Here is a 26,873-nt window from a genome sequence, read left to right on the forward strand (position 1 = left end):
TAACTTGATTCATTATGTTGTCACTGGAGACAGCTGTCAGATTTGAAAATAGGCATAACAGGTTGGGCAACTTCAGCCCCAGCCCAGTTAACAGGGAGAGACAGTTTGAAGAAATGCTGCAGCCAATTACAAACAAGTTGAAAGTATAAATATTGGCAGACTTTCTGACAGTTACAGAAAGAACACCAGAGAGGAGAGGAGAGGAGAGGAGAGGAGAGGAGAGGAGAGGAGAGGAGAGGAGAGGTCAGGTCACTTCACTTCATTGACAGAAACATGGCAGCACGTGAGTCGAGATGAAGCATTCTATTTTGGGGTGGTGCGTGGGGTGGCGGATACAGAAGGAAGAAAGGTTTCTTTAGAAAACATTTAGGAAAGTTAACAGTTTAATGAAAGAGGGTGCGGTAGAAACAGCTTCTTTTTTTTAAAGTGGCATTGTGAAAGGAAAGAAATGTAAAAGGAGGCACCAAGAAAAAGTTACCTATGTACCAGCAATTGAGACGATTAATGACTTGTTATTGGAAATTGTAGAAACCCCACTGCCTAATGTATCACAGGTCCTGTGCAAGGATCTCTCGTTATAAAAGTTGGCAGCACAGTGGCATTCATGTTGGCATTTGGTGGCTGAATGGTTTTGAAAACCTTATCTGTTTTTGCTTGATATTAATAGATGTTTTTCTTTTTCACTTAATATAACTAGCACTATTCTTGTTGTTTCGCTGTCCTCTGTTCTTTCTTTGATGCAAATATTTTCATTGATTTTAACAAGTATGTTTTCCTCTATTGATTTCAATCAGCCTTTTTTTCATTCATTCATGAGATGTGGGCATCGCTGGCAACGCCAGCATTTATTGCCCATCCCAAATTGCCCTTGAGAAGTTGGTGGTGAGCCACCTTCTTGAACCGCTGCAGTTGATTACTTTTACTTCAGTTATTTTTATAGAATCATATAATCATTTAATTTTACAACACAGAAAGAAGCCATTCAGCCCACTGCACCTGTGCCATTTCTCTGAAAGAGCTATCCACTTAATCCCATTCACCTGCTTTTTTCCTATACCCTTTTAATTATTTCTTTTTCTTATGGATTCTGCTTCCATCACTGTTTCAGGTAGGGCATTTCAACATGTAATCTAACATTTCTAACAATCCTCTGCATAAAAATGTTTCTCCTAATCACTCCCTTAATTCTTTTGATGGTGGTCTTAAATTTATGCCCTCTAGTAAGTAGCTGACCAATCAATGGATTTCCCAATTAACCTTGTCAAAATTTTTGATGTTGAACATCTCTACCAGATCTCCACCTAACCTGTGTTGTTTTAATGAAAGGAGCTCTAGTTTTCTCTGGTCCATACTTTTAACTAAATCCCCTTATCCCTGTTATCATCTTAGTGACTCTCTTCTGTATCATCTCCATAGCATTGACATCTTTCCTAAAGTAAGCCATCAAAAACTGGGCACAATAGAGTTGATTTTCCTCTTCCCTGCTCTGGAAGTGTGCTGAAATTACGGGCGCAATGTGGAGGAAAAATGGGAAGAGTCATTACATAATTACATTGGATGCTTTGCGTCCAGACTTCCTCCTCTGTTTTTGTGGAGCTGTGATGCCTATCCCCAGAAGTTATTTTCACAGTCCTTTAATCTGATAGGTTAAGGAGGTTCACAGCTGCCTGTCCTGCTCACTCAGGTCCCAGAACCCATTTCCCTCGCTGCAGCGTTATCATCTCGCACTTTCATCAACTGGCCATGCAAAAGTTTAAAAAACCTAAACATGCAAGGGCAAGTCTAACTAACAGCAGATGCCGTTAGATGGCCTGCCACAGCAAATTATGGTCTAATATATATACTTGTACTGAATGATGTAAGAGATGCAAACCTTGCCGATATGCTGCGACTAAATGATGGATGTCTCTATTACTCTATATTCATAAAACTAAAACGGTATTGGCCATGGCTCAGGGGTACCACTCTCACCTGATTCAGAAAGTTGTGAGTTCAAGCTCCACTCCAGGGACTTGAGCACAAAATCTAAACTGTCACTCCAGTGCAGTGCTGAGGGAGTGCTGCACCTTCGGAGGTGCCGTCTTTCAGATGAGACGTTAAACAGAAGCCCTGACTACCCTGTGAGGTGCATGTAAAAGATCCCATGGCACTATTCGAAGAAGAGCAAGGGTGTTCTCCCTGGTGTCCTGGCCAGTATTTATCCCTCAACCAACATTACTAAAAAACAGATTATCTGGTCATTATCACATTGCTGTTTGTGGGAGCTTGCTGTGCTTAAATTCACTGCTGCGTTTCTTACAACAGTGACTACACTTCAAAAGTACTTAATTGACTGTAAAGCACTTAGGGACGTCCTGAGGTTGTGAAAGACATTACATGAATGCAAGTTTTTCTTTCTTTAAATAGCTGAGAAGTTTTACTTGCCTGTGTTCCCCTATATGATGTGCTATAAAATGTACCATTGCTGTACTCCTTACCGTGGTATTTTTCTTCACGTGAAAAAACATCTTTACCAACAACCCAGGTATGGTGAACCCTAGATGTACCATTCACCCTTGTCTGTTATGGCATGCCTGGTATTGAAATGTGGCTTCTTAGGGTCTCTGATCCAAAAGTGATACTTTGATGCTGTCAGTTAATGGCTACAGAGCTTTGACTGCATCAGCCTACTTCATATACTGCTTAAGTAGCCTGATGTGGACTTGTTATGGGAATTAAATGCTTGCGCAGCTGTTTGCTATTGGCTATTCGCTCTGTGTGGCTATCAATGAATGCAAAATCCGAGACAAGATAAAATTTCAAGTAGGGTGTTCTCAGCAATGTGCTATGTCACAGTTATGGGAAGTGGTGGGGGGGGGGGAATTAAACATACGTCAAGGAGGGCTTTGAGGCCACCGCCTTTAAAACAGCTTCTACACTGCCACTTATTTAGATTGGCTTCCAAGAGACTGAGGTCTGTTAGCTGGCTCCCAGCATTTACACTGCTGTATCCAGCTCGCACCTCCCTGCAGCAGATCATAGATCTACTTTAGCACGGTTCTCTGATTTTGCCACCAATATAAGGGGGTGGATTTGGTAGTGTAAATGCTGGGAGCTGGCTCACTGAAACCACGTAAATTTTGTCCCTCCAGTTCTGCTTTAAACAATATATGATTCTGGGCTTAAATACTTTTCGCATTTTATTTATTCTCTCAAGTGAATAAATGTAGCTGCAATTTCTTAAGTTAACATCTCAAAGTGTACACACCCAGTTATTATCAAATGTTGCCATCTATAGAAGAATTCAGCCTGGAAGGAAGGAAGACAGATCGTAAGTGACCTGGAAAGATCATTCGGAGCAATCTGCTCAACACACCCATATTCAAAATACTGGCAGCAGAGGTGCCATTTTTCTTTAAAATTACTTGCAGAGGCAGCAGTTTCATTACTAGCAATTCTGGCACCATACTATTTAGGGAGTGCCATTTCTTTCAAGAGAAAGAGTTAAGAGATCGCAAGATAATTATGGATGAGGAAGATCATTCGGCCCACCTTATTTCACCCATCGAGAAAGACCCTACAGTTCCTCACACCCCCCACCACCACCCATCCTCAATTGATGCATCTAATTGTTTCTTAAATTATTCCAGGGTTCTTGTTCCACTATTCTATCTGGAAGTCCATTCCAAGTGTTGACTTTAGTAGTGTGAAGTGGGTGATAGCAAATTGGCAGCCCGTTTTACCAGTCAATAACCAATTTCCACTTACAAAACATGAAACTATATCCATTTAGCACAAAATAAAATGGAACAGTTATGGTTTTCTTTCCTCTTGTCTTTTATAATTTGACTATCCTGTGGATTCTGTTGCAGTTGGTGAAGAGAGTTACATCACTTACTTTCATTGTGAGAGGAACAATCATCAGCACAGGACCTCTGAGATCAGCACCCAGCGACTGATAGTCAGGCGGGGACAGACCTTCCACATCACGGTGCAATGCAACATAGATGAATATATTATAGACAATGGCAACATTGCACTCATTGCTGAGACAGGTATGAATTGGGGAGGATTAAATGACTATATGAACTTCAAGGTAAAAAAATGTAATCTTTTCTATAGTTGGTTACTCACACTCGAGCCCCACCTTGCTCAGTTTATTTACAACAGGTTTGAATGGTACAGTTTGTATTTCTCTATGGGAAAGATGTAATACACAATGAGATCAGCACATACCACACTGTAGTGGTAGAAGGGAACGTTGGCTCTTGTAGAGACTTGCAATGACGAGTTTAATGTGAGGGCTTAAATATTCCTCCAAAAGGAATGACTATAAACTAGAGTGAAATCAGGAAGCACTTTGTAAAGTCTGTGGGTTGTGCAGTAAATAAATACACAGACTTTTGAAATACAAACAAACAGGTCTTTACTATTCAGAGGTCAGGGCGAATCTGCCCTAGTTATCCTGTAACATCACTTATATACTGGTGTGGTCACTGTCGGTATTACCGTATACAGAAGCCAATCAAATAGTGCCACACCTAAAGTAGTTCTCTTAAAGGTGAACGGTTACACTCAATCGTTCCCTTAAAGGTAGACGGGTACATACACTACACACTTTTTCACACAAAAGGTTAGTGGAATTCTGCAATTCTCTCCCCAAAAAGGCTGTGAATATTGGGCCTCTCTCCAAAAGGCTGGGCTATTTGAAATTTTCATGAATTAGATCAATAGATTTTTGTTAGTTAAAGTAGTGGTTCTCAAACTTTTTTTGTTGAAGGACCCCTTTTCAAATGGATTAGTAATCACGGACCCCCCCCCCACCGTCTAAATTATTGTTGCCCCCTTGTATTGATACTGTACCAGGATCTTCTGACAATGAATTGCAATATAGCTGTGGTGATATTTACAAAACGGGAATCCCTCAAGCATGTATGTATAAAATGATAGTGATTTTAAAGCATTGATTTTTTTAAAAATTACAACTGCATTGGTTATTCAGTGTATATAAGTGCTGCCCAGATTATTGTGTCAGATTTGCTCCTTGGCCAGCCCTTGATCGTGGACAGACAGATCTAATGTAATGTATGTCCGATTTACGGGTCTGTTCCTTTTGGCCATATCCCGACGCTGCTGCAGCCGGCTGGTAGTCAGGACGGGATCTTTGTTTACAGGCAGTCGGTTCCTCTCCGAACAGCTGGTCCTACGCTTTTCCGCCTCCGACTCCTGCTGCTGGCCCGCAGTATTTTTCCCCTCCCTCCTTCTCCTCCCCCTCTTTCTTTTTACATTAAGAAGAATTTTACTGTTTTCATAAATACACTGTACATCACAGAGCACGGAGTATTTAACTCTGCACTGTGTGTTGTTTGTCACTTTAGCATCTGTGAATCCAAATCTTCACGAAAACCAAGTTGCTTACAGTAACCTCATAAAGTAAGCTACAGTCCCAGAAAAGTTTTACAAATGTGACCAATGGCCCCTGGTGTTAATACAGAGAACATTTTGCAGTTTCAGCTCTCTGTAGGCGACTTTCTCTGCATGTGAACTGGCAAGACCTAGTGCTTCAGGCTTCTTCGGGTCCCTTTAGGCTGGATTTCATTTTGTGCTTCTCCTTCTGACCCAGCACATGATAGATTTTCTTGCGAGCTTCTTTTTGCCTCTTAATCTTATCCTCTTGCTGTTTGTGTTTCTGTGTGAGGAACTCCTTGTGCTGCTCGTGTTCTTTTCTGTGTTGTTTCTGAACTTTGTGCGCATTGACTGCGCTCAGAGTGGAGAGCAGGACTGAGATCTTTCTCTCGTGTGTACTCTTTATAATGGCAACCCGCTGCCTATCCCGTGGTGCACTGTTCAACCGCCGCTATTGTAACTATTCACCGCCCCATTCAGCAGTTCCTCCGCACCAGCTCACTCTCCATTGGGATTTTTTCACGGACCCCCCTGGAAAGTCTCTATGGACCCCCAGGGGTCCACAGACCCCAGTTTGAGAACCACTGAGTTAAGGGTATCAAGGGTGATGTGCCTCAATAAATCCGAGACTCGATGTTAGCGAAACAAAACAAGGCTTTTATTGACTTAGAAGGTAACACACAGAGGAGAATGTATCTCCATCCAGAGGTCTGCCGTACTGGATGTGCTGCAGGCTGGGCCAGCTTACATAGGAGCCAGGAATGGGCGGAGCCCTACACACAGTACAATACAATGGAAATGAAACTGAAACCAACCACAGTCACAGGCAGAGAAATACTGATGAGTGATGAATGGAATATTTCATCACATTCACCCCTTCTATAGATTTAGTCTGTTCGGGGGTTTGATAGTCCTCTGCGACCGATGTGGCTGTTGTGGTGCCGCGGGTGTCGGCTGGGTGTCCCCGGTGGCCTCCTGGGTCTCTGCCGGGGGTGCCGCCAGGGTTGTTGAAGGGGTAGTTGGTGGGGGTACCGTTGGTCGATGTTCTTCCGGGGGTGATGAAAGAGTAGTGGGTGGGTAAGAGTTGCTGTGGTCGTTGTTGCTGCTGTTGTCGTGGTTGTTGTCGTTACCGGCTGGGGCGACGTCTTTTATGGACACGGTGTCCTCCCTTCCGTCGGCGTGCCGGACATACGCGTATTGGGGGTTGGCGTGGAGTAGGTGCACTGACTCCATGAGAGGGTCCGTCTTGTGGCCCCTCACATGCCTTCGCACGAATACCGGACCTGGGGTGGAGAGCCATGACGGCATGGATGCGCCTGAGGTGGATTTCCGGGGAAAGACAAACATTCGCTCATGAGGCGTGGCATTAGTGGCAGTACACAATAGCGACCGTATCGAATGGAGCACATCTGGGAGGACTTTCTGCCAGCGGGAGATAGGGAGGCCTTTGGTCCTTAGAGCTAGAGTGACTGCTTTCCATACTGTCCCGTTCTCTCGCTCCACTTGACCGTTACCCCGGGGGTTGTAGCTGGTGGTACGGCTCGTGGCGATCCCCCTGGACAGCATGTACTGGCGTAGCTCTTCACTCATGAAGGACGCCCCCCTATCCGTATGGATGTAGCTCGGCATACCGAACAGGCAGAACAGGCTGTTGAGGCATTTAATGACCGTGGCGCTGGTCATGTCTGGGCAGGGGAAGGCGAATGGGAAACGAGAGTATTCATCCACAATGTTCAGGAAGTAAACATTGCGGTCGACGGACGGGAGGGGGCCCTTGAAATCTAAGCTGAGCCGCTCAAAGGGCCGTGTAGCTTTGATTAAGTGGGCTCTATCTGGGCGGTAGAACCGAGGCTTGCACTCAGCGCAAGTGCAACAGCTCCTGGTCAGGGACCGAACTTCCTCAATCGAGTAGGGTAAGTTGCGGGACTTTATGAAGTGGAACAGCCGCGTGACCCCTGGGTGGCAGAGGTCATTGTGGAGGGTCTGTAGCCGATCCCCGGTGGCGCTGGCACACATCCCTCGTGAGAGGGCGTCGGGGGATTCGTTAAGGGCCCCTGGCCGGTAAATGATGTCGTAATCGAAGGTGGAGAGCTCGATCCGCCACCTAAGAATCTTATCAATTTTAATCTTCCCCCTCTGTTTATTATTGAACATAAACGCTACCGACCGCTGGTCGGTAAGTAGGGTGAAGCGTTTGCCGGCTAGGTAGTGGCGTCAGTGGCGCACTGCCTCCACGATGGCTTGGGCCTCCTTTTCTACGGAGGAGTGTCTGATCTCGGGCCCTTGGAGGGTCCTCGAGAAGAAAGCTACGGGCCGCCCCGCCTGGTTGAGGGTGGCCGCCAAGGCAAAGTCAGACGCATCACTTTCCACTTGAAAGGGAGTGTTCTCGTCCACTGCCTGTAGCGTGGCCCGCTCAATATCCCGCTTAATGCTTTTGAAGGCGGCATGGGCCTCAGCAGAGAGCGGAAAAGAGGATGCTTTCAAGAGGGGGCGGGCTTTGTCGGAGTAGTTGGGGACCCATTGGGGATAATAAGAAAATAACCCCAGGCACCTTTTCAGGGCTTTGGGAGTGTTGGGCAGGGGCAGCTCCCGTAGGGGGCGCAATCGGTCGGGGTCTGGTCCGATTTCCCCATTCTCCACCACGCTGCCTAGTATGCAGAGGCGCGTGGTGTTGTAAACGCACTTGTGCTCGTTGTAGGTGAGGTTGAGTTTTTGTGCGGTTTTCAGGAACCTCTCGAGGTTCGAGTCGTGATCCTGCTGGTTGTGACCGCAGATGGTGACGTTGTCGAGGTAGGGGAAGGTTGCCTGCAAGTGGTGGTCATCGACCATGCGGTCCATCTCCCTCTGGAAGACCGAGACCCCATTCGTCACCCCAAAGGGGACTCTGAGGAATTGGTAGAGGCGTCCGTTCGCCTCAAAGGCGGTGTACAGGCGGTCCTCTGGTCTGATAGGGAGCTGGTGGTACGCTGACTTGAGGTCGATGGTGGAGAACACCCGGTACTGGGCGATTTGGTTCACCATTTCTGATATGCGGGGTAGCGGGTAGGCGTCTAGTTGGGTGTACCTGTTGATCGTTTGGCTATAGTCGATCACCATCAGTTTCTTCTCGCTACCCCTTACCACCACCACTTGGGCGCGCCACGGGCTATTGCTGCGTTCAATAATGCGCTCTTTCAGGAGCCTGTCTACCTCGGTCGCGATAAACCGCCTGTCCTCCCAGCTGTACCTCCTGCTTTTGGTCGCTATTGGCCGGCAGTTAGGGGTAAGGTTCGCGAATAGCGAAGGCGGCTTTACCTTCAGGGTAGCCAGATCGCACACTGTGAGGGGCGGCTGGGGCCCACCGTAATTGAGCGTGATGCTTTGGTGGTACACTGGAAATCCAGCCCCAAGATCACGCTCGCACATAGATTCTTCATGATTAATACTTTAAAATTGTCGTATACAGTTCCGTTAACGGACAATTGTACCGTGCAGTAACCCATAATGGTCGATGTCTGGGTTTTATCAGCCATAGAGATGGTACCCCGAGTAGGGACCACCTTTAGGGAGAGTTGTTGCACCAGTTCAGGGTGGATAAAACTCTCCGTGCTTCCACTGTCAATTAAACATTTAACCCTGCACCCGTTTACCTCGATGTCCACCATTGATTTGGATAGCGGGTGCGGCCTGGTCTGGTCCACTGTGACCGATGCCACTGTAGGGCCCTGATCGAGACAAGATGGCGTCCACGCTGTCTGCTCACAAGATGGTGGACCCCACGAGGTCGGGCAAGATGGCGTCCAAGATGGCCGCTCCCACGGTGCACACGCGGCGGTGGCGGGTTTTCCGGCGGGGTTCCCTCTGCACACCTTCCCGAAGTGCCCCTTCTTACCGCACTTAAAGCAGGTGGTGCCTTTCGCCGGGCACAGGTTTCTGGTGTGCTTCGGCTGCCCGCAGAAGTAGCAGTTGGGTCCCCGACGCGTCGCGGCTGTCGTAGGGCTTCTGGGGGGAGAGCGGGGCCCCGACAGTGTCGGGCTGCCGGGCGGGGAAGATGCCTTCCAAGATGGCGGCGCCCTTGGTGCACACGTGGCGGCGTGGACGGCGCGGGCTGAAGAGTAGGCGTCCAAGTTTCTCTGGGCCACATCCAGGGATCGTGCTGTGTCCGCAGCCTGTTTCAGGTCCAATCCCGTTTTTTCCAGCAGTCTCTGCCGGATGTAAGTGGAGCTGAGGCCTGTGATAAAGGCATCGCAAACAAGCTCGTCAGTGTACACTGCGGCTTTTACATCTTGGCACTTGCAGTCTTTGCCGAGCGTTTTCAGGGTGCCTAGGAACTCCTCCACCGATTCCCCAGGTCGCTGTGCGCGAGTAGCGAGCAGATGCCTAGCATACACCTCATTCGTAGGCTGCTGGTAATGCGCCTTTAAGATGTCGCAGGCGGCCGGGTACGTGTCGGCGTCTTGGATGAGGGGGTAAACCCGGTGGCTTACCCAATTCCGCAGAATTCCGAGTTTCATGCTCGCAGCGTCCGTAGCGTCTTTGACGGCTGCGGAATTGTCCAGGAAGAATTCCATACACATAAACCAGTGTCCGAAGCGTGCCGATGCGTCCGAAGCATGCTGGTCCAAATCCAAACGTTCGGGTTTCAAGAGTTGATCCATTGTGTTGAAAATTAAGTCAATAAAATTGATGTGCCTCAATAAATCCGAGACTCGATGTTAGCGAAACAAAACAAGGCTTTTATTGACTTAGAAGGTAACACACAGAGGAGAATGTATCTTCCATCCAGAGGTCTGCCGTACTGGATGTGCTGCAGGCTGGGCCAGCTTACATAGGAGCCAGGTATGGGTGGAGCCCTACACAGTACAATACAATGGAAATGAAACTGAAACCAACCACAGTCACAGGCAGAGAAATACTGATGAGTGATGAATGGAATATTTCATCACAAAGGGATATGGATCAAAGGGTAAATGGGGTTGAGGTGCACATCAGCCATGATCTAATTAAATTGAGAACAGGTTCGGGGGGCTGAATTGCCTACTCCTGTTCCTATCTTCCTATATTCCTATGCTTTATGCAACCAGTGATGGTGTAAAGTAAACCTATGAGGTCTAGTATCTCTTGGCTTCTCAGATGTGGTTAGGAAACAAGCTGGCCCTTCCGACAACAAGTTCCTACTTTTCCTTTGCCTCTAACACCACCTGTCCAGCTCACCTGAAGAAACTCCCTCAGTTTGTTCAGGTAGAGATGACTAATGCTAGCTGCTGTGAAGTGCTGATGAGGTATGAATCACTGGCTATTGAATTAACTCCTGTTCTACATCTAGAAAAAGAAAAGATGAATGGTTGAATCTCATACAAAATTAATTCCATGAGAATTTGTCACACATTATTGCCCTTGAGTGCATACATTTGTGTCAGTTACTGAGTGGACAGAGCGAGAATAAAGATAATTATACAAATGGTATTAGGCCTCAGCTTGAAGGACCTTCAGCTTCTCTATCCCCAACCACATCTATAGCCGCTCTGCCAAATGACTTGAATATCTTTAAAAGACCTGAGGGAACAATCATTGTGTGACCCCCTTCCTCCTGTCTGCTCTTGGCTGTTATGCACAGCTATAGACATCGATGGTAAGCATTATCATGAGTGACAGATAATCTGAGGGCCTGAAAGAGTGTAATGTTCCAATACACTTCAGAGAACGTAATAGTTCTTGAAGCAACCTTTGCAGAGCTTGTGAGGTCCTAAGCTTCTTTCTGACTTGCAACAACTTTGCTTCGTATTGGTCTCTGAGTTGACATGTGTGGCCACCCCCTGCTAGACACCTGGCATTACACTTCTGTGGCCTTGTGTTCCAAGTATTGCAGCCCTCCTGAGCCACATCCGGCTGAGTAGCACCTCCAGACTAGCACCTTTGTGATCTTCCTGCTACTCCCTCAGCTGTTTCCATAAGCCTTGCCTTGTTGAGGCTGCCGCGGAACACAAATGGAGGCCGAACCGATCTGAGGAACACATGGCTTGTATTACATTCTCTTGAGAGATGGCTGCCCCAGCTCTTCAGAAAACAGAATGAGGGCGACACCCGCGCTTTTGTGTACACACTGAGGGCGACGCCCGCTCCTTTGTCATGCCTTAAAGGCAGCATGCTTCTTAAAGGCAAGGTGCCCGATTTATTGTCCATGGACAGAAAAGTGGATTGCGCCTGTTTAGGTGGCGATCCGCCACACAGCTCCCCCCAGAATCCGCTTAGGAGGTGTGGACGAGATGGTGCGGCGGTCTGATGGGCCGGCCGGAGCGGCTCTTGTAGGACGCCGGTGGACGTGGAACGGCCGGGCGTGGAGCAGCCGGGTGTACTGGCTTGAGGGCAGGTCGGCCGCGTGGCGGTGGACAAGCTACTGGGACCTGCTCACCGGGCTCCGAGTGTGCTGGCTTGAGTCGGTCAACCGACACTTTTTCAGTCCTGTCGCCCACTTGTAGGTCGAAAAATTTGTCCCCAGCCTGTAGCACTTTGTAGGGCCCGTCGTACGGGGGTTGAAGGGGTCCACGGTGGGCGTCGTGCCGGACGAAAACGAACCGTGCCTGGTGCAGGCTTAGCGGGACGTGTGAGGTGGATTCACCGTGCCGGGCAATGGGCACCGGGCGAACTGTAGCGCCGGTGAGGCGAAGTCGTGGCGTTGCTGGTCGGCTGACCAGGGTGTCGTGGCGGTGGGCAGGAACTCGCCGGGTACGCGCAGCGGCTGGCCGTACACGAGCTCTGCTGCCGATGCGTGGAGGTCTTCTTTAACCGCGGAGCGCAGGCCGAGGAGGACCCACGGGAGTCGGTCGGTCCAGGTGCCGTCCTGGAGGCTGGCTCGAAGAGATGCCTTCAAGGATCTGTGGAACCGCTCACACAGTCCGTTGGCTTGGGGGTGGTACGCTGTGGTGCGGTGAATGGTCACCCTGAGATTGCGTGCGATGGCGGTCCAGAGTTCAGAGGTAAATAGCGGACCTCTGTCCGACGTCAAGTCGGAGGGGATGCCAAACCGTGCGACCCAGGTGCTGACGAAGGCTCTGGCGATGTCGGCGGTGGTGGTAGAGGTCAGTGGAATTGCCTTGGGCCAGCGCGTGGTGCGGTCGACGATCGTCAGCAAGTGCGTGTGGCCTTGCGACGGCGGCAGGGGCCCGACGATGTCCACGTGGATGTGGTCGAATCTATGTGAAGGGACGGTGAACTCCTCGAGGGGTGCTTTCGTGTGTTGCTGCACCTTGGCTCGTTGGCAGGCTAGGCAGGAGTTGGCCCAAGTACGCACATCCTTGCGAAGGCCGCGCCAGACAAAGCGGTTGGCTACCAATTTGATGGATGCGCGGGCGCCGGGGTGGGAGAGGTTGTGGAGAATCTCGAATACCCGGCGGCGCCAGGACGCTGGGACGACGGGCCGAGGTTGAGATAGGGATATGTCGCACTTGACCGTGACTGCGGTCGGGCCGCAGGCGACGTCGGCCAGGCGTCGCCCTGGTAGGTTGGTAGGTGCGGAGAGCAGATCAGGGTCCGTGAGCTGGTCTGCTGCGAGTTGAGCGTAGTCGACTGCCAGCTGTGCGGTATGGATGGCGGGGCGGGAGAGGCAGTCGGCTACCACGTTGTCTCGGCCGGAGACGTGTTGGATGTCCGTGGTGAACTCGGACACTGCCGCGAGCTGGCGCTGCTGCCTGGCGGACCAGGGGTCGATTGTCTTTGCCATTGCGAATGTCAGGGGTTTGTGGTCGACAAACGCAGTGAAGGGGTGGCCCTCCAGCAAAAACCGAAAATGGCGGACCGCCAGGTACAGCGCGAGGAGCTCGCGGTCGAAGGTGCTGTACTTGACCTCCGGGGGGCGTAGTTGGCAGCTGAAGAAGGCAAGTGGTTGCCAGGCGCCGTCGACCCACTGCTCGTACACGGCGCCGACCGCGTGGTCGGAGGCATCCGTGGTGAGCGCTACTCTGGCATTGGGCCGTGGGTGCGCGAGCAGGGTGGCGTTGGCGAGCGCGGTCTTGGTGGAGTTGAAGGCGGCTGATACATCTGCCGTCCATTCGACCGCCATCTTGCCGCTCCTGCCCTGGAGGGTTTCATACAGGGGCCTCATGAGGGACGCCGCTTTGGGGATGAAGCGGTTGTAGAAATTCACCATCCCAAGGAACTCCTGGAGTCCTTTGATGGTGGTGGGGCGGGGAAATTGCTGGACGGCCTGCACCTTGGTGGGCAGGGGAATGGCCCCAGCATGGGTGATGTGGTGGCCGAGGAAGTTGATCTTGTCCAGGCCGAACTGGCACTTGGCTGGGCTGAGGATGAGCCCGTGGTCGCTAAGGCGCCCGAACAGGATGCAAAGGTGTTCGAGGTGTTCCTGCTTGGAGGAACTGGCAACCAGGATGTCGTCCAGGTAGACGAACAGGAACTTCAGGTCCCGAAGGACCGAGTCCATGAGCCGTTGGAATGCCTGGGCCGCGTTTTTGAGGCCGAAGGGCATCCGCAGGAACTCGAAAAGCCCGAAGGGGGTGATTACGGCCGTCTTGGGGACGTCCGCGGGGTGGACGGGGACTTGGTGGTAGCCGCGCACCAGGTCGACTTTGGAAAAGACTGAGCGGCCGGCCAGTCTAGCCGAGAAGTCCTGAATGTGCGGCACGGGGTACCGATCAGGGGTGGTGGCGTCGTTGAGGTGGCGGTAATCCCCGCAGGGGCGCCAACCCCTGCCTGGTTTGGGGGCGATGTGGAGTGGGGAGGCCCAGGGACTGTTGGAGCGGTGGATGATGCCGAGCTGTTCCATAGTGGCAAACTCGGTCCGCGCGATCCCCAGTTTGGCCGGGTCCAGCCTGCGGGCGTGGGCGTACACTGGGGGGCCTGTGGTGGGGATGAAGTGTTCCACCCCGTGTTTGGCGACCTCCGCGGAGAAGGTCGGGTTGGTGAGGGCCGGGAATTCGGCCAAGAGTGCTGAGTAGTCACCCGTGGCCTGGGCGTGTGATGCGCCATCAATTACTCAAAAGACTGAGGTTAAGCGAGTAACAACCAGGCTTTTATTAACTAAAGAATGAAGGTCTAGTCTCGAGTGGTCGACCCGTCCAGAATACTAAGGGACTGGGAGGTAGTCACTTATATACCTGGAATAGTGGGAGGAGTCAGCCGAGGCATGTCCAGACCTGTACCTAGTGGAATACACATACACATACAGACAGGTATAACAGTGGTTTACCACATTCACCCCTTGTTTAAAAATGAGTCCGGCGGGGTGAAGTGTATTTAAAAGTTTGTGTATTGGAGTCTCTCCGGAGGTCTTGTCTGCCGCTGTGATCGACGTGGCGACGGCAGGGGTGGTGGAGCTTCCGGCGTCGCGTCCCGTGTAGTCTGGGGCACTGGAGTGTAGTCCTCGTGGGTGACGGTCCAAGGCGAGCCGGCTGCTGGGGTTGGATATTGGGTCGTGGGGGTGGTGGTAATGGGTAGTGGGTTACAGCGGTCCCCGAGGGTGTCGTGGGGGGGGGTGGTAATGGGTAGTGGGTTACAGCGGTCCCCGAGGGTGCGAGGTCTCGTATGGAGACTGTGTCCTCCCGCCCGTCCGGGTACGCAATGTAAGCGTACTGGGGGTTGGCATGGAGGAGGTCGACCCTCTCGACCAGGGGGTCCATTTTATTGGTCCTCACGTGTCTTCTCAGTAGTACCGGCCCTGGGGACGTCAGCCATGGCGGTAACGCTGTCCCCGATGTGGACTTCCTTGGGAAGACAAACATTTTCTCGTGAGGGGTGGCATTGGTGGCAGTGCAGAGCAGTGACCGAATCGAGTGGAGCGCATCGGGGAGCACCTCCTGCCAGCGGGAGGTCGGAAGGCCCCTGGACTTTAAGGCTAGTAGGGCGGCCTTCCAAACTGTTGCATGCTCTCTTTCCACCTGTCCGTTCCCCCGGGGGTTGTAACTGGTGGTCCTGCTTGTGGCTATACCCCTATCGAGCAGGTACTGGCGGAGTTCGTCGCTCATAAACGATGAGCCCCGGTCGCTATGGATATAGCTGGGGAAACCGAACAGGGTGAAGAGGCTGTTCAGACATTTAATGACCGTGGCACTGGTCATGTCCGGGCAGGGGATAGCGAACGGGAAACGGGAGTACTCGTCAATGATGTTGAGGAAGTACACATTGCGGTCGGAGGAGGGGAGAGGCCCTTTAAAATCGACACTCAGGCGTTCGAAAGGGCGAGTGGCTTTTATCAGGTGGGTTCTGTCTGGTCTATAAAAGTGCGGTTTGCACTCAGCGCAGACTTGGCAGTTCTTGGTCATGGTCCTGACCTCCTCAATGGAGTAAGGCAGGTTGCGGGCCTTGATGAAGTGGAAGAACCTGGTGACCCCCGGGTGGCAGAGGTCATTGTGGAGGGCCCTCAGCCTATCGATCTGCGTGCTGGCGCAGGTGCCACGCGATAGGGCATCTGGGGGTTCATTGAGCTTCCCAGGCCGGTACAAGATCTCGTAATTGTAGGTGGAAAGTTCGATTCTCCACCTCAAGATCTTGTCATTTTTGATTTTGCCCCTCTGCTTGTTGTTGAACATAAAAGCAACTGAACGCTGGTCAGTGAGCAGGGTAAATCGTTTTCCGGCCAGGTAGTGCCTCCAATGACGCACAGCCTCCACAATAGCCTGGGCCTCCTTCTCGACCGCGGAGTGTCTGGTCTCCGGGCCCTGGAGGGTTCGTGAGAAGAATGCCACAGGTCTCCCCGCCTGATTAAGGGTGGCGGCCAGAGCGAAGTCGGACGCATCGCTTTCCACCTGGAAGGGGATGGATTCGTCCACTGCGTGCATGGTGGCTTTGGCAATGTCCTCCTTGATACGGTGGAAGGCCGAGCGGGCCTCTGCCATCAGGGGAAAAGAGGTGGATTTGATCAGCGGACGGGCTTTGTCTGCATAGTAGGGGACCCACTGGGCGTAGTAGGAAAAAAACCCTAGGCACCTCTTCAGAGCTTTTAGGCAGTGGGGCAGTGGGAGTTCCATAAGGGGACGCATCCGGTCCGGGTCGGGACCGATGACTCCGTGTTCCACAACACAGCCAAGGATGGCGAGGCGGTCTGTGCGGAATATGCACTTCTCCTTGTTATATGTCAGGTTCAGGAGTTGGGCGGTGCGGAGGAATTTCTCGAGGTTTGCGTCATGGTCCTGCAAGTCATGGCCGCAGATGGTCACATTGTCTAGGTAAGGGAAAGTGGCCTGCAGCGCGTTTTGATCGACCATCCGGTCCATCTCCCTTTGGAAGACAGAGACCCCGTTGGTAACGCCAAAGGGAACCCTAAGGAAGTGATAGAGGCGGCCGTTTGCCTCAAAAGCAGTATACTGGCGGTCTTCGGGGCGGATGGGGAGCTGGTGGTACGCTGATTTCAGGTCAATGGTCGAAAAGACGCGGTACTGCGTGATCTGGTTGACCATGTCAGCTATGCGGGGGAGTGGGTAGGCGTCCAGCAGGGTGTAGCGGTTTATTGTTTGGCTGTAGTCAATGACCAGGCGTTGTTTCTCGCCGGTCTTAACGACCACAACCTGGGCTCGCCAGGGGCTGGAGCTGCCCTCAATAATCCCCTCCTTCAGGAGCCGCTCCACTTCGGTTTTGATGAGAACCCTGTCCCCGGCACTGTATCGCCTGCTCTTTGTGGCGATGGGCTTACAGTCGGGGGTGAGGTTAGCAAACAGTGGGGGGGGGGGGTGACTCTGAGTGTGGAGAGGTTGCATTTGGTGCGCGGCGGGCAATTTGGAGGCTGCTGGCTGCGGACTGTGAGTGGGGGGAGGGGGCCACCGTACGCCATCGTAACGCTTTTGAGGTGGCACTGGAAATCCAACCCCAGTAGACCGGCAGCGCAAAGTTGGGGCAGGACCAGGAGTTTAAAATTATTGAACACAGTCCCGTCTACTACTAGTGTCACCACGCAGTAGCCGCCAATGTCCGCTGACTGGGACTCGGCGGCCATAGAAATCCGCTGGTGCGTAGGCAGGACTGGGAGAGAGCAACGCCGCACCGTGTCGGGGTGGATGAAGCTCTCTGTGCTCCCGGAGTCAAAAAGGCAGTTTATTGCATGGCCGTTTACCTTAACGTCCATTTTGGACCGAGCTAGTTGGTGCGGTCTCGTTTCGTCCAGCGTAACAGAGGCCAGCGTAGGGGTCGATGTGTCGCTGCGGGTATCGGATGCGGGGGTGTTGGCAGCCTGCTGCGTCCCGGCTGGTGTCCAAGATGGCGGCGTCCATGATTCCCATGTGGCTGGAGTCGTCCAAGATGGCTGCTGCTGCGGTGGTTCGCACATGGCTGGGGAGGCCCAAGATGGTGGCCCGCACGGCCCACACGCGGCGCTGTTGGGGGCCCAAGATGGCGGCTCGCACGGCCCACACGCGGCGCTGCTGGTGTTCGGGGTGGCTTTGGCCTTGCAGATGCTAGCGTAGTGTCCCTTTTTCCCGCAGCCCGAGCAGGTCGCATTCTTCGCCGGGCAGCGCGCTCTGGGGTGTTTGGCCTGGCCACAGAAGTAGCATTTCTGGCCTTGGGATACTGCTGTCTGGCTTTGGGACACTGCTGCGGTGGTTGGGCCGTTGTTGGGCTGTGGCTGGGGTGGCGCGGTGCTATGGGGCTGTCCTACCGTGTCCCAGATTGTCGTTCCCCGCGGCGTCCACGGTGCAGAGGAGTAGGCATCCATGCCCCGGTAGGCTGCGTCCAGCGTTAGTGCAATTTCGGAGGCTTTGTCGAGGGTTAGGTCACTCTGCTCCAGCAGTCGCTGTCGGGTGTAGTTGGACCTGTGGCCCGCTACGAAGGCATCCCGGATCAGTTCCTCCGTGTACTTAGTGGACGTTACCGCCTTACACCCACAGGCCCGGCCAAGCACGGACAGTGCTTGGAGGTATTCCTCAGTCGACTCCCCAGGAGGTGCCTGGCGTAAACTTCGTTCACAGGGAGCGTGTACTGGGTCTTGAGGAGCTGGAGGGCGGCTGTGTACGAGGTCGCGTCCCGGATGACTGAGTACACTCGGTGGTTCACCTTGGAGATCAGGACAGACAGTTTGTTCGCATCCGTTACGACCGCAGTGGAGGCAGTCAGGAATGCCTCGAAGCACATGAGCCAGTGAGCAAACTTGGTGGAAGCGTCCGCTTCCGGACTGTCCAGGTCCAGGCATGCTGGTGTGAGGATCTTCTCCATTATAAAAAATTTAGTTAATAAAATTGATGCGCCATCAATTACTCAAAAGACTGAGGTTAAGCGAGTAACAACCAGGCTTTTATTAACTAAAGAATGAAGGTCTAGTCTCGAGTGGTCGACCCGTCCAGAATACTAAGGGACTGGGAGGTAGTCACTTATATACCTGGAATAGTGGGAGGAGTCAGCCGAGGCATGTCCAGACCTGTACCTAGTGGAATACACATACACATACAGACAGGTATAACAGTGGTTTACCACAGCGTGGCACTGTGACACCATGTTGGCGGGTTGACGGGGGGCCATGGCGCCCAGGATGGGGGACATAGTGTTCATGTCCACGAGGCGGTGTCGAGGGATGTCTACCAGTAGGCCGTGGGCGCACAGGAAGTCTGCGCCGATGAGAGGGGAGAGTACCTTGGCAGTGATGAACTCCCATCGGTAGCGGCGACCAGCGAGGTCGAGGGTGACTGTGCGGGTGCCATACGTCCGGATGTCCGAGCCGTTAGCGGCAGCCAGCGCCTGTCCTCGTTTGCCCTTTTGGATGTCGAGGGCGGAGGCCGGGATGATGCTGTGCTGAGCTCCAGTGTCGCACAGGAACCGGCGGCCGGTTTTGTCATCCGTGACGTACAGCAGGGATCCCGCGTGGCCCACGGCCATCGCAGGGGCTGGTACGGGGGTGGACTTGAAGGAGCAGGGAGGTGTGCACCGTTGTGCCCTGGCGCCGAACCGTGCGTGGTAGTAACAGTAGCCCGGGTTTGTGGGGCGCGAAGGCCCCGTGGGCCCCGTGGCTGGGCCTTGTGGCAGCGTGGTGGCCGGTGAGGGGCACGCCCAGGCTGTGGCTGCCAGGTCCGGAGCGACGTCGCGGCTGGAGTGAGTGGACAGCAGCTTGTCGGCCTCGCCGGCCAGGGCTTCTAGGTCCGTGAGGCCGGACGCCACGATCGCTGGGCGGATGCTGGGAGGTAACTGGCGGATGAACAGCGTGCGGAAGAGGGACCCGGGTGGGCTCTCGTCGGTGAGTGAGAGCATGTGGGAGAGGAGGTCTGACGGTGAGGCGTCACTGAGGCCTGGAAGGTCGAGGAGGCGGCAGTTTCGCTGGTATGTCGAGGTCGTAAATTTTTTAAGGAGCGTGGCCTTAAGATGTGCATACTTGCCCTCCTCTGGTGAGTTCTGCAGCGCTATCCAGACCTTCGTGACTGTGGAGCTACCGAGTGATGCGACGAGGTAGTCATACTTTGTCCCATCTGTGGTGATGTGTCGCAGCCGGAATCGGGACTCAGCTTGGAGGAACCAGGCTTCGGGCTGGTTTTCCCAAAACTCCGGCAGTTTCACGGAAACTGCGTTCGTGTCCGCCATTGCAGTGCTCGGAATACGTTCTGAGCGTCAGGGTCACCAATGTTGAGGCTGCCGCGGAACACGAATGGAGGCTGAACCGATCTGAGGAACACATGGCTTTTATTACATTCTCTTGCGAGATGGCTGCCCCAGCTCTTCTCTCTGCTAAACCCAAAAACAGAATGAGGGCGATGTAATGATATCAGCAAATAGTGATGGTATTTGCCTGTTTGATTATTTATGCCTTACCAGCATATTTGCCTGATTGATTATTTATGCCTGACCAGCAGAGGGCATGTGAGAGACAAGCAGTTTAGTTTTGGTTTCGTTTTAGATGGATCTCTAACATGGTGTCTCCTGTAATGCTGTTAACTGAGTTGAACAAACTTAAGATTAAAAGACAAGCTCTTTCATGAATGTGTCGTCATTGAACCCACATACAAATCAATACATGGTGTCAGAAGTGATTGAAAGAGAAGAGGAAAAATCTGAAGTTAAATCAGCTCTCCACATATTAGCAAGCCAAAAGAGAACATCGTTACTTACCATTGGAGAATAGCTAACAAAGTGAAAAAATGGTAGGATTACACCCACCGGCGAAGCTTCAGTTGACAGGTAATGTGGCTGAAAATTGGAGAAGGTTCAAACAACGTTTGGAGTTGTATTTAGCGGCAATCGGAGCTGACGAGAAAAGTGATAAAATGAAAGCGTCAGTGTTCTTACATGTCGTGGGTGATGAAGCGCTGGAGGTGTATAATAACTTCACATTCGCTACTGATGGAGACAAAATGAAGCTGGATAAAATAATGGAACAGTTTGAGGCCTACTGCATACCTAAACATAACGTGACGTTTGAGAGGCACAGATTTTTCACATGTGTACAGAAAACGGGAGAGACTATTGATCAGTATGTGACTGAACTGAGAAACAGAAGCAAAACATGTGAATTTGGGGGACTGACAGACTCGCTGATAAAAGACAGACTGGTGTGTGGTATTCCAGATAATGGTCTAAGGGAAAGACTGCTAAGAGAGCAAAATCTAGACCTGGGAAAAGCCATAGTAGGGCTACAGAGACTGTGAAGTCGCAGGCAAAGGAGCTGTTCAGTGACAGTAGCTGCAATGTGGATGCAGTGAGAAAGAACGGACACAAACCGTTTAACAAAAAGAGCGCCAATGTGAAAAAAGAGGCGTGGCCAGCGAACAAAAATGAAAGGGGCAATCGAAAGTCATGTAGTCGATGCGGTACACAGCATACACCAAAAAAGGGTCCAGCATATGGTAAAACATGCAATAGTTGCAACAAAAACAACCATTATGCCCGTTGCTGTAAGAACCAAGCGCAACAAAGCAAGGTCCATGCAGTAGATGAAAGCGAGATAGAGGAGTTCTATGTAGATGTTGTGTCTGAAAACAAAAAAGAAAAAAGAGACTGGATGTTGACACTAAAAGTGAATGACACACACATTCCATTTAAATTGGATACTGGAGCACAAGTTAATGTGATATCAGAGACTGATTTTAAGAAAATTAGACCCAGACCAAAGATACATGGAATAAAAGTGAAAGTGACAGGATACTCAGGTACTGATATACCAGTGAAAGGAAGATGCATTGTCAAAGTGACACACAAGGACAGAGAGCACACGCTAGCATTAATCGTGGTGCCAAAGGATGTGCAAGCCATACTAGGTTTAATAGCCTGTGAGAGACTGACCCTGGTAAAGAGAGTCCTCGTTGTGGAAAGCGAAGGAGAGACAGTCTATGATGAACTCATGAAAGAGTACAACGACCTATTTCAGGGTCTAGGCTGCCTTCCAGGAGAACACATGATCAAAGTATGACACCGGTCATACATCCATGCAGAAAAGTTCCGTTTGCTCTTCAAAAGCAACTGAAGGCAGAGTTGGACAGGATGGAAAGCCTGAACGTGATTCAGAAGATAGATGAGTCAACTGAGTGGGTGAGTTCCCTCGTCGTTGTGAACAAAAAGAATGGAAAGCTCAGAATTTGCCTGGATCCAAGAGATCTAAACAGAGCAATAAAGAGAGAGCACTTCAAGCTTCCTACACGTGAGGAAATCATGTCACAGTTTGCAAATGCAAAGTATTTCAGCAAGTTAGATGCATCATCAGGATTTTGGCAGATGAAATTGGACGAGGCAAGTTCAAGACTGTGCACGTTCAACAGTCCATTTGGCAGATACAGATTCCTAAGGTCACCATTTGGCATTGCCTCAGCTCCTGAAGTGTATCACAAAACTATCCATATGATCTATGAGCACCTGGAGGGAGTTGATACATCAATGGATGACATCATAGTATGGGGAACCACGAGAACTGAGCATGACGAGAGACTGAAAAAAGTGCTGGAAGCAACAAGGAAAACAAACCTGAAGCTGAATAGAGAGAAATGCCAGCTCGGGGTGACAGAACTGACATTCCTGGGAGATATCCTTAGCAGTGAGGGCATCAGACCAGATCCCAGAAAGGTGTCCGCCATTGAGAATATGCCAAAGCCACAATGCAAAAAGGACGTGCAGAGGTTTAATGGAATGATCAACTACATGGGTAAATTCATATCCAACCTCTCAGAAAAGATGGCGCCACTGAGAAGACTAACTGAAAAGAACATAGAATGGGAATGGAATCATGAGCATGAGAAGTCATGGAGCGATCTAAAGAAACTGCTCACAGAGGAACCAGTTCTGAGGTTTTATGACCCAGCGAGACCCATCAAGATATCATCAGATGCATCACAGAGTGGGCTCGGTGCCGTTCTTCTGCAAAAATATGACGACTGGCAACCTATTGCATATGCATCGCGCTCAATGACAGACGCGGAGACGCGATATGCTCAAATAGAAAAGGAGCTGCTCAGCATCACATACGCCTGTGAAATATTTCACCAGTTTGTGGCAGGACAAGCAATCAGTGTAGAGACTGACCATAAGCCCTTGATTGCATTGTTCCAAAAGCCACTGAATAGCTGTCCGCTTAGAATACAAAGAATGATGATCAGGCTGCAACGCTATACACTGAATGTTGCGTACACACCGGGTAAGCTGATGTATACAGCAGACACGTTGTCCAGAGCTGTTGACCCAAGAGAGCCCGCAAACACCAAAATGGATGAAAAAATGAACGCCTCCGTGGACATGATCACAAGTGCACTGCCCATAGCAGATGCAAAAATGGAGCTCATAAAGACTGAGACAAACAAAGATGAAACACTGAGACGACTGAGGAAAAGCATCTTGGATGGATGGCCCAACATGAAGCAAGACTGCTCACCTGACATGGCAGAGTACTGGAACTGCAGGGTGGAACTATCAGTGGTCGAAGACATCATCTACAAAGGAAGTCAAATAGTTATCCCAAAGAGTCTGAGAAAAGAGATGCTAAAAAGGATCCATGGAGGACATCTGGGAATCGAAGTGTAAGAAAAGAGCACGAGAGGTGATGTACTGGCCACGAATCAACCAAGATGTGACAAATGAGGTGTCAAACTGCACAATATGCCTGAAATATCGAGCAAGCAATCCGGTAGAACCACTAAAGCCACACCCAGCGCCAGACAGACCTTACCAGAAGGTAGGCGCTGACCTATTCGTATGTCAAGGGAAGGACTATCTTGTCATCACAGACTATTACTCCCTGTATCCAGAAGTTTGTAGACTGTACACCACCACTGCAGATGCTGTGATAACATGTATGAAAGCCATATTCTCCAGACATGGCGTGGCAAGCGAGGTCTTCACAGACAACGGACCCCAGTTTTACAATGCAAGTTTCCGACACTTTGCCAAAGAGTGGGACTTTGTCCACACAACGTCAAGTCCTCACTTTCCACAGTCCAATGGACTAGTGGAAAAATCGGTCCAGACAGTGAAAAGACTGATGTACAAGGCATAAGACGGTGGAACTGACTTCTACCAGAGCATGCTTGTATACCGCACAACGCCGCTCGAGTGTGGTATGTCACCAGCTCAACTCCTGATGGGACGTCTGCTAAGGTCAAACCTACCCATCCCGGAGAACCTCCTGAAAACAAAAGAGGGGGAGAAAGTGAGGAAGCTCAAAGAACAGAAAGAAAAGCAAAAGTACTACTATGACAGAGGAACACAAAACCTACCTGAACTCCACACTGGTGACTAAGTAAGGTTCAAAGACAAAACAAACATATGGACTCAGAAGGGAACTGTCCTGAGTGAAGTTCAACCAAGATCATACACCATTCAGACAGATGAGGGTGCTGTTCTGAGAAGAAATCGTCGGGATCTTCTCATGGGACCAGCCACAGCAAGTCAAAAGACTGATACTATTGAACAACCTGATCACACAGCAGGTCAAAAGACTGATACTGTTGAACAACCTGATCACACAGCTGAGAAATCATCATCTGAGGCAACAACTCAGATTCAAGGACAATCAATCAGAAAATCCTCAAGACGCGTGAAGCCTCCTGAGAGACTCATTGAGCAAGTTTAAGGACTCTTGTTATAGAAGGAAGTAATGTTATCTTATTCTTTCTTCAAGTTCTAGGTATTTACATATTTCATGTGAACACACAAAACAAGGTTAAAAAACCTTGATCATGATAATGATAATGTAAGTTCATTAAGTGTTACAGTTAAAATGCAGAGTAATACAAAGAAAACATGTTGTTAGATAAAAGTAAAATACTTTTGTTTTAAGAAAGGGAGATGTAATGATATCAGCAAATAGTGGTGGTATTTGCCTGTTTGATTATTTATGCCTTACCAGCATATTTGCCTGATTGATTATTTATGCCTGACCAGCAGAGGGCATGTGAGAGACAAGCAGCTTAGTTTTGGTTTCGTTTTAGATGGATCTCTAGGATGGTGTCTCCTGTAATGCTGTTAACAGAGTTGAACATACTTTAGATTAAAAGACATTCTCTTTCATAAATGTCTCGTCATTGAACCCACAAAGAAATCAATACAGGCGACGCCCGCGCTTTTGTGTACACACTGAGGGCGACGCCCGCTCCTTTGTCATGCCTTAAAGGCAGCATGCTTCTTAAAGGCAAGGTGCCCGATTTATTGTCCACGGACGGAAAAGTGGATTGCGCCCGTTTAGGTGGCGATCCGCCACACAATCATGTTGGGGTCACCAATGTTGAGGCTGCCACGGAACACGAATGGAGGCCGAACTGATCTGAGGAACACATGGCTTTTATTACATTCTCTTGAGAGATGGCTGCCCCAGCTCTTCTCTCTGCTAAACCCGAAAACAGAATGAGGGTGACGCCCGCGCTTTTGTGTACACACTGAGGGCGATGCCCACTCCTTTGTCATGCCTTAAAGGCAGCATGCTTCTTAAAGGCAAGGTGCCCAATTTATTGTCCACGGACAGAAAAGTGGATTGCGCCCGTTTAGGTGGCGATCCGCCACAGCCTTATGAAACTGAAGTCACCTCCCGCAAGCACAGGAGGCTTTAAAACCTGCAGAATGTTTGAGCTAGCAGCCCACTGGACCTCCCACCCACAAAGCTGTGAGCTCCCAATATTGGTGTTACACATATCAGGAGACCACTTGCTTGATGTTAATGAGATGGGTCAAGGAAATCTGAACATTGCCTATAAACAAATCAATGCGCATGAAGCCTACTGTAACCACTTCGCCCTGAGCTAAGGTCCAGAGCAGAAGATTCACCTTATTATGGCCGGAATTTTCCCCTAAAAAAACAGGTGGGATTGGAGCATGAGCGCAGTTAAATTGTTAAAAATGGGATTCTCAACCTGACCCTGCCTCCAACCCACCCACTTCCGGTTTTAGTGGAGGCGGGGCGGGGGACGGGCGACCAACCCGCTCCCAGGGGCGGTATGTCAATTTAAATATTATAATTAGGCTGAAAGCCTCTTTTTTCACCTCCATTTTGAATTTAACTGCCAGATTTCACACAATTTGTGAAACCCAGCAGTTAAACCAAGGTGGGGACTGCTGCATCCAGGAGGTAAGTGGCTTTATACCAACCTCCTGGATCCAGGGTCCCTACCTAACCCACTCCCCGAGATCGGAAAACAGCCCCCCCAATCCCCAACCGAGCCCCTGCTGATCCCCAACCACTCCCCCCAACCCCCCGATAGCCAATCCTCCCCCGCCCCGCCCCCAGCCGATCCCTGACGCCCCCCGCCGGCCGAGCCCCCTGCGATCCCTTCCCTGGACTGACCCCTCGCTCCCTCTCTGCAGGCCTTCCCGCCCGCAGCCAGCCAGCCTCTCAATCTGGCTGGCTGTGGGCGGTAAACCAAGGCCTCACAAGCAAATCAGGCCCTGCCGTTAAAGTCAGCAGAGCCTGTGGGAAACTCGGCCTCCCAGGGTTCCCGTTCACCTCGGAGGCCCCCCGCCCCCAACCCGCGTACCTGGACAAAATTCCGGCCAATTGTAATCAGAATTATATTACAATAAGAAAAATGTCAGGATTGTACAGAAGCCACCACAAATATATTGCTATTTAAAAAATGACACAAAATATACTTTAAACTACTTTTTGAAATATAATGGGCCTATTTATTTAGTTAACATTGAAAAAGATGGGGATTCTCCAGAAAACCGAGTTGGTTGATTTGTTAGCATACAATTACGGTCTGGTCGGATGTGGGCTTAATTTAATTTTTCTTGTCTTACTTTAGGGCCAAAACCTTCAACAACATCTGGAACCAAAGTCCTGTTCTTATTACATTCAATTAATACAAAGCAGTGGAGTGGAGCAGTTGTTTCTAGCACTGGAACCACATTGGTCCTGGCCATATCCTCATCTCCAAATGCCAAGATCGGACGATATACTTTAACTCTGCTAAGGTCAGCAGAACACTTGTGCAGCAGCCACAGGCTTGGGGAGTTCGTCCTACTTTTCAACCCATGGTGCACAGGTAAGGAGCCTTTTAAAACTGGTTCTGCATTTAGAGAATTAGCTGTAAATGAGAACGGGCTTATATTAGTTTAAAACGGACCAACTTTGTGCAATCCATTAAAACGTTGATGAATCCACTGGCATTTTGTAC

The 26,873-nt window shown here is 50.6% G+C and overlaps 1 protein-coding gene across 1 annotated transcript; it reads left to right on the top strand.

The window, feature by feature from the left end:
- Positions 1 to 73: 73 nt before the first annotated feature.
- Positions 74 to 26,815, top strand: LOC147108591 (protein-glutamine gamma-glutamyltransferase E-like). The gene is made up of 3 exons (XM_086006045.1): positions 74 to 283; positions 3,852 to 4,034; positions 26,502 to 26,815. The coding sequence occupies exons 1-3, from the start codon at positions 274 to 276 to the stop codon at positions 26,813 to 26,815; spliced, it is 507 nt and encodes a 168-aa protein (XP_085862171.1). The 5' UTR covers positions 74 to 273.
- Positions 26,816 to 26,873: the final 58 nt, after the last annotated feature.

This window comes from Somniosus microcephalus, chromosome 13 (genome assembly GCF_052327205.1).
Source record: "Somniosus microcephalus isolate GS21.2 chromosome 13, FLI_Smic_1.0, whole genome shotgun sequence".
Classification (NCBI taxonomy): domain Eukaryota; kingdom Metazoa; phylum Chordata; class Chondrichthyes; order Squaliformes; family Somniosidae; genus Somniosus; species Somniosus microcephalus.